General features: G+C 52.7%; 1 protein-coding gene across 1 annotated transcript in view; it reads left to right on the forward strand.

Moving 5' to 3' along the window:
* Window positions 1–5483, forward strand: part of LOC127749354 (uncharacterized) — a 19289-nt gene extending 13806 nt beyond the window's left edge. Inside the window, exon 2 of the mRNA XM_052267257.1 lies at window positions 5193–5483. Coding sequence (XP_052123217.1) covers window positions 5193–5398 — 206 coding nt within the window. The 3' untranslated portion in view covers window positions 5399–5483. The remainder of the gene's footprint in view (window positions 1–5192) is intronic.
* The last annotated feature ends 2764 nt before the right edge of the window (window positions 5484–8247 follow it).

Below are 8247 nucleotides of genomic sequence, written 5' to 3' on the forward strand. Positions count from 1 at the left end.
TTTTTTTAATTTTCACTCCCTGGCAGTGCATTCGTCCACCCTCACCATTCAAACGGTTGGTGCACGTCGACACTGACGTGAGTCTTACGGTTACTGCTATGGTGTATAGCTACGTATTGATGACGACCATTGCCACCACCAACCCCCTACCCCCTGCCCCCTCTAAACCCTAGGGTGCCTTAAGCTCTGCCCTATCAATCATAGCAGTATTACTCATCAGACATGATATTGTTTCTAAAGATATCCACGAAAATTATAATATTTTAATGTAGAGAAAGAGAGAGGAGGTTATAGAAGAAAAAGGAGCAGGAGCAAAAGAGGGAAGGAGGGGGAGAAAGGGAGATATAGAGGAGGGGGGACAGAGGAAGTAGGAGAGGAAGAGAGAGACAGAGAAGCGGCTGAGCGGGCTGTCGGGTCCCGGCACTGCTGATACGGCACAGCACGCGGCGTGTGAGGAAGAAAATGAAATGCGATCTCTTTTCTTTCTATATCAGAGCCGCGCCATCGCCCCGCCTGCCTCCTCCCGTGTGGGGCTCGGGCCCGGGCGGCGCGGCCGTGGCGCAGCGCTACCTGCCACACCACCGCGTCGCTGTGGTCGAGGTCCCCGTTGTTCCTATCTGTGTCAACATGACACGTTAACCTCAGCCGCGACCACCGCGCCATGCAGCACCTGCAGGCAGCGCCTCACGTCTGTCATGCCAGTGACCCACGCGGCGCAGTCTAGGCGCGGAGCTCATCCCGCGAGCTGCTAATCTCAGCGCTTCCCTTGTTTAGAAATCTAGAGTAAGCAATCTTTCAGCGCCGGCTTGGAATCGTCGTGTTTAAAAAGGCAAATTTTCTCGTCTCATCTTGAAAAGAGATGCGAGATAGGTACGTTCACGGAGGACGACAGAATGTATTGTCCGGACACTCTAACTAGTTCCCCGCCCCCTTTTCATTCAGCGCCTCGCTCTTGGCGTGACGTCATAACAATGTTTAATACAGGGCGGCGAGGCGGTCGCACGATATGACGGTTAACGGCTTATGAGTTACCTGGAGGCGTCGGCGGCGGCGGGCGACGTCATGCGAAACTCACCTGAAACAAGGCGGACACACATTAGACCAGCAAGCCGTGTCCGTCTGGCGTTCCCAGCACGCAGCCAGCCAGCGGAAAAGCGCTGTGACACAACCAGCATCACGGCATCCCACATAGGTGACAAACAAACGCGGGTACAGCGCCAGAATTACAAGAATGACAAACATGAAATCTCCAGGCCTTTTTTTTAAATTTTGGGCGATGAATGCGACAGCCCGGAGGAATGCTGTTTCGTGCACATATAATCACCTGCGATCTTGAGTGCTAAATTTGCGTCCTCTCATTGGACAAATTTTGTTTTTGTTCATGTGAGGGTTGAAAGTTGCAAAATTGCAAATAGTCAAGATGTGCACAAAACGTTATCTCTTAATCAACACAAATATGCCCTTTGGAAAATACCTCACGTTTTGGAGTGCGAACAGAAGGATTTTAAAAATACCAATTGGGACATGCTTTTTTTGTCTAAAAAGTGTGAGCCATTTTGTGGCGGTGCTCCGCAGTGCTTCGCAGTGCTTGCAGGACGGCCCCCCTGGCGTCGCCGCCAGCCGCGGCCCCACCGCAGACCGCAGAGGGTCGCGGGCCGGGGGGCGTATCAGCCCGCCGGCCTGTCCACTCATCCGCGGAAAAATTTAGGACTTCCTCCAGAGTCGCCGGCATTCCGGCACAACTGCAACTGCGCACTACTTCAGCGGGGAAAAAAATATCAATAGCTGCAGCCACGCCGTCTAGCTTGGCTGCGATATGTGCCCATCTGCGTTTGCAAAGGTTGAAAGGGGCTGTGCCTCGGAACAGCGCGAAGGCAGTCATATAACCGGCGAAGGCGACGGGTGCGTCAACGGCTTTGCGAGGCGTTAAAATTGGTAACGAGACAGCAATGGTACCTCGTGTGTATTCACCGCTATGTGCGCGCGACACTTGTGGTCTGCGCTGAGCCCCGCCCGCCCCGCCCGCCCCACCACGCCACGCCACGCGCAGAGACGGACAGGCCCGACACCCACCCTGCGACCCACTAACTGGCCACGCGTTCGTGAGTCAGGTATCAATTTGGGCCCCGGCCACACCACGCCGCGCCACTGGCCACGCGGGACAGGACTTCCCTCCGACCAGGCCGACCGCGCACACTTCTTGGTTTCAAATGTCGCATACCGGGTGAAAATAAACAAAAGAGAACGGATCTCTTTCGATGCAAAACGAAAAATAAAAGAGTGCATGGATGGATTGTCAGTTTGTTGGAGTCTCGTAATTCGATCGTCGACAGAGCGACAGAGCGACATTTTACAGCAGTAGAGTGTAAACTATAACTACCTGAGTAAATCAAACGATTGCATCAATGCAATATGACCTGCCCGGTGACCTTTGACATTTCTTAATCTTTACTCCAACGAGCACGAGGCAGCCTGCGCATTGCCTGCACGCACAACCTAAAACCTTCTCTGACGATAGGTCACGCGGAAGTCACTCAGCACTCACTGTGTGTCCGTCCACACAGGAATCCACCGGAGGCGATGCTTTAACGCGGCGCTGAAAAGCGCCCGCAGCTCTGCTAACGGGTCCGGCCCATCAAAACAACATGGGTGCGATACGAGAAAGGGAAAAGAAGAAAAGCAACGGTAGCGCTATGCGTCAGGCAGGGCCGTCGGGCAGGGCCGCCGCCCGTGTCGGGGTCTAGGTCGAGGTTAGGCCCACAGCGCGCTGGTGGGGAGAGCGAGGGGGCAGCGGCCGCGGCAGCGCGACCCCGCTAGGCCGCCGACACTGCCAAGGAACAACGAGGAAAGGTGAGAGCGGGGAGGACGAGAATATGGGAAAGATGCGGATAGATTAAGCATGTCTTGACTGAATCAGGCCGCAAGGAAACCTTTCCGCTCTCATGTGGCGCACACGCGTTTGCAAAGGGGTACCGGAGAACAGAGTCCAAGTGCGCTTAGGAAAAGTTGGTGGAAAATAATTACACTAATCTGGTGATACAATATAGACGAAGATGCCGCGAGGATACCCAAAGGGCAAGGGCAAGGGATTGCAGCTTGGTAACGAACCTCTGCTTTGCCGTAGAGTGTCGAGCTGCCGACGATGACCGTATCGAAAAGGAAACAAAAAACCGGTAGATCCACCAGAAGCAAATGACTATCAGAAAAGCATGTTGTCGTCGCATATAGTTGGTTCCCCACGACAAGGTAGCTGTTCAGATAAAGTGTTGGCTCAACAAACAAATGTATAATAACCATCACGGGAATTGGCGAAATAAGCGACGAGCCGTATCGCGACAGTGTACACTCGCAAATAGCTCCGGCTGAACCGGTTGCTGCCGGGTTGTCAGTGCGCGGCCGCGCCGCGGACCGTCAACCTGCTCCAATGTGACCTGATACACAACATGCATTCGCATTCCTGCGGCGGACCGAATTATTATTAATAATATAAGAATCGTCACAACAGATTTTACCAAATTCACGCCACGCCAAGGCCTATATGTTTGATGACGTCTCGTGATCTCGAGAACTAGATTATTATAAAGAAAAGAGAGAGAGATGAATGAACGTTCAGTGGTGTTAGAGCGTACCGTTTAGTCGAAAGTCCGAGACGAGTCTCTGACTAATGAATGGTCAAGACAGGACACAACACATGATGAACCGCAGTCCAGCTTCGGCAAAGTCTAACAGAAAAACACACACACACACACACACACACATGTACACACACGCGCGAGCGGGCATGCCTGTAATTGATGAGCGCACTACACACAATACAAATTGAGCGGTGCGGTATGGGCCGTCGTCCATTTGCCGCATTCCCAGCAAATGACTCGGGTCTCGGGACCCCCACCCTTTCTTTCGGTCTCTCCCTCCCCCTCCCTCCCTCCCTCCCTCCCTCTCTCTCTCTCTCTCTCTCTCTCTCTCTCTCTCTCTCTCCCCCCTCCTCCTCTCCCCCCCCCACACAAAAACACCTTCTTTCTCTCCCGGCCCTATCTGAATCAGAACTTTTTGGCAGCCGCGCAGCACAAGGACGTGCGAACCGTTATACTCCTCCTGTTAATGTGACGTAACAGCCGAGCCAACGTTTTATTCAAGTTCAGAAAGTGCATTTGATATCGTAAAGAGTACTCCCTCCGATCCTCCTCCTCACTCCCTCTGTCTCCACATCCCGCTCCCTAATCCATACGGGGCAGCAGCCCGCAAACCTGCTGCTGAGGCTGGCACTATTTTTTTCTTCTTCCTCCTCAAACTTCCCTGCCGCTGACTTCCCCAGGCTCAAGGCAGCAGAAATGCTCCTCCCTCTTCTTATTGCCCCTTTGTTCCAGACAGGCTATTCCTCACAAATCTCTTCGGCCCCGGAGTTATTTATGCCTTTTCGACAGTGCCATATCAGGTGGCAAGCTTTTTGCTTCCGTGAAGTAACGGACCCGGCCGGTTCATGATGAATCTCGAGCTTGATTGAGACGCCAGGGTTTTAATTGTACATTCACGTTATTTTTCCTGTAATTGGCCAGGTCTTTTATCACCACATCGGACCAGGCCGAGAAGCGTCCTTGCACCTCCACATTGTTTTTCCCTTCCACAAGTGACATTCAAATGCGTGGGCCCAAGGTGTATGTCCCGCAATCAACAAATCGAGATACGCAAATCAAGCCGTCAACACAAACACACACACACACACACACCATAATAAAAGAGTCTCTTGCAAGGGCTCGCGCTGGGCTCGTGTCGTCACTTCACATCTAAATGCAAATCAGAGAGCAAAGAAATGAGGGCTAAACACTCGACTTAGTGGGCGAATCTTAAAGAGTATCAACGCGGTTTGCGCCGTCGGCTGCCCCGTCGGCGTCGGATCCGTCGGCGTCTAGACTAGCTGGCCCGTGCAAGCGGCCTTGATAACAGCAGAGCCACATTTCAATCTAGGAGGACAGATAAGACCTTTATGTCTGCGCCGGCTGCCTGAGATGCAAACCCTGCACGCGCTGAACCTTACGTGCGGCAAAAAGGGGCTAGAGGAATGCATCTACAAGTTGCACATATGTATATGAGATAGACTTATCTTGCTTGAAAGAAACAGAAAATCCTCTTAACATTGACACTTTTCTCTGTCTTTGGCGGTAAATTTAAACCCTTCCTTTTTCTGTTTGCAGGCGCCCTCAGCAGGTCGCAGTTCCCCGTGTTCACGATCTACGCGCAGAAGAGCTGTCTTGGCGTGAAGCCTTGCGAGCGCGCCTGGTGCTTCGACCGAGTGCAGGGATACCAGCTGTCGGGGTTCACGCGCAAGCAAACGCCGGCCGCGTCCCGACAAGAGTGCCTCGAGCTGTGCCTGGGCGAGCGCGAATTCCCCTGCAGGTGAGTCGCACCGAGCTTTTCTTTTGCGCGCTTTGCGCTGCAAGACAACAAGTGTTTGTCACACTTCAGCCTCCCCGTCCCGCCCCAGGACTTAATGTTACGCGGCTGGGATACAGAAACCGAAAGAGGAGTTTGCAGCAAAAACTAGGAGTGCAGGATTTTCTAAATGGTCGTATTACATTTCAACTCTGCTAAAGTAACGTAGAGTCAAATGTCTCCCTCCTTGAAGGTAGTTGTTTTCAGTACACAAAAAGGGAAACGCTTGGTAACAAACCTGTAACGAACCCCGGGAGGAGTTGGGGTAACGCAGCGCACTGTGCAAGACTCAATGAACATCCAAATGGTAGAGTGACTCGGTCCCGACACATTCCGGGAGCCGTCGAGGCGCCCAGGGCTCACCGGGGCTCACCGGAGCTCACCAGGGCTCACCAGGGCTCACCGGGGCTCACCAGGGCTCACCAGGGCTCACCGGGGCTCACCAAGGCTCACCGCCAATCAGGCGTCAAGAATGGGACATAAAGTAGCGGTCCACATTCCAGCTGGCTCAGGGCTCGAAGCAAAGCGCAGCAAAGGGCTGGCAGTCAAAATGTCCAAACGGCCACCGTCCAGCGGCCGGCCGGCCATCGCAGTGTGTTCCACTTGCAGGCCGGCCGCGCCGTCACTGGCTGCGTCCTTCAGTCGCGAGCGTCACTTCTTTACCCCTTTCTTTACTCTTCAAAGACTTTATTTTTAATTTTCATTTATTTCTCTTTCACTTCCTGTCTGGCCCATGGTAAAAGACATGATATATGGTAAATAATAATGAGGAGAAATGATTTGTGCTATTTAATTCGAAATTAGTGCTAGTACAAGATCAACTTAAAAACGAACTGTTGAGTTCAAACGTTTCAAACCTTTTCCTAAAAACTTGATTACTTATGTTGAGTACCTGGAGGTCCTGCGTGTGATTTAAGCTTGGTAGCAAGTAAAAGGTTGTGTAAGTACAAAAAGATTAGCTTTCAAAAAAGATTACACAGAAAACTAGGTAATGCGCGAGTCATCTGTAGAACCTGTGTCCGTTGAACCAGTTATATCTATTCTCTCAGCTATCATTCTGTCGTTTTCATTCTATCAATTTGTCTCACAAAACAAGAGGGAGGGAGGGGGGGGGGCGAAGCTCCTCGGTTGGGTGTGAGGAGAGACAGCCCTGTTGAGCCCGCACGCGTGCGGCGCACGCTGACTGACCCGCGTCGGCACCGTCGCCCAACGCCGCGCGCGCCTCGACCGGGGACTATAAAAAGGGTCCTGTAACGAGAGAGGAGATGGAACACATGTACCGGTGCGTGACGAGTTGTCGACGCCTGCCTCCTCGCTAGGCTCATTACGGCAAAGGCAAATTACCGCGCCGACAAACTAATTGTTCGAAACAATACCATAATTGAAGCGTGCGAAAAAAAAGGGAAGAAAAGGACGCGAATATTTTTTTACATAAAGGTGAGTTTCAAAAAACGACTTACTGCGTCTAGTATTCTCTAAGTCTCGTTGTCAATTCTCTGTGTGATTCATTACCCTCTGAACACATTCTATTTGCACGTTGCGCGGCGCGCCCGCTCCTGTTTGCTCGTCTTATCTGCGGGGATCGCGCCGCACCGCCTCCCGCGAAGGAATAAAACAAAAAAAGGGAAGGGAATAACACAGTAGTGGAAAAAAAGGGAAATAAAAGAAACACTGCTCGCGCCGTGCGCAATCTTGAAAACAAAATAGCAGCAGCATGCGGAGGGGCATACGACGACAGTTGCACCCGAGAAAAAGGACGAGTCACGTGAACTGAAATGAGGCAAAATTGCAACGGAAAAACAAGCATCCGCAAAGAAAAGGGGCAGAATAAGAGAGCCAGGCGGCGTGCGCATTCTATGATGACGCGTATGGCAGCAGCGGCCGGGAGGAAATCGCAATGAAGGGGAAAAATCAGCCTCTCCTTCCAGAGACGGGTGTTTCTGGCCGTGTTCGTGTCGCGCGGCGTGGATGCAAGTCCTTCTTCTTTTTTTCTATCCTTTCCATCGCCGCTCCTCCTTTTTCTCCCTTTTCCTCGCTTCCCTGCTTGCGTGCGCTGCTAACTACACCCCGGCGCGCACGTAAGCATTACGTATCAGCGGTACGTAATGATAAGCCGGCCGGTCCCTATCATTTGGAATGGCTGTGACAGCGGCCGCCGCCCCCGCTAGCAATTAATTGGAAAACAATAAGCGCATCCTTGCAAGGCCGCGACGTGGCGGGGCGTGGCGGGGCGTGGCGGGGCGTGGCGGGGCGTGGCGGGGCGTGGCGGGGCGTGGCGGGGCGTGGCGGTGGCGCGCACGGGGGCAATCTCGGACGCGCCCACGCCACGCCACGCCACGCCGCGCGCAAAGCGGCCTATGAGATATGAGAGGAGCCGCGGCTAGGTAATTGGTCCGGGATCACGACGCCTCGACGGTAATTCCCCTTCTGCAGCTTCACCTCCTCCGCCTCCTTCTCCTCCTTCTTCCCCTTCCCCTCTCAAATTTCACGTCAACGCATAAGGCAAGTCGGCCCGCGCCGCGCCGCGCCCAGCATTGATGAGCATCATTAGAATAGTTCCGCGGCACTCTAACGTGAGAAAACGCAGCGCCGGCTCCCCATGGCTGGGAGAAAGATTGACTGGCCAACAGTGGTTTTGGGGTCATTTCCTCGTTGGCTATGCCCAGTTCTACATTTTTTATTTAAGAAAAAAAACTAGCTCGTTACCTGTTCGGCCAAGGGAAAGAGAGAAGTTAGTGGAAATGACTGACTAACTGATTTCCCCCGTAGAAGATGGCAGTAGATTCTTATAAAATATCACGCACAGAAGTCAACAAA

This window comes from Frankliniella occidentalis, unplaced genomic scaffold (genome assembly GCF_000697945.3).
Source record: "Frankliniella occidentalis isolate FOCC.00 unplaced genomic scaffold, Focc_3.1 Scaffold48, whole genome shotgun sequence".
In the NCBI taxonomy this organism is placed as follows: domain Eukaryota; kingdom Metazoa; phylum Arthropoda; class Insecta; order Thysanoptera; family Thripidae; genus Frankliniella; species Frankliniella occidentalis.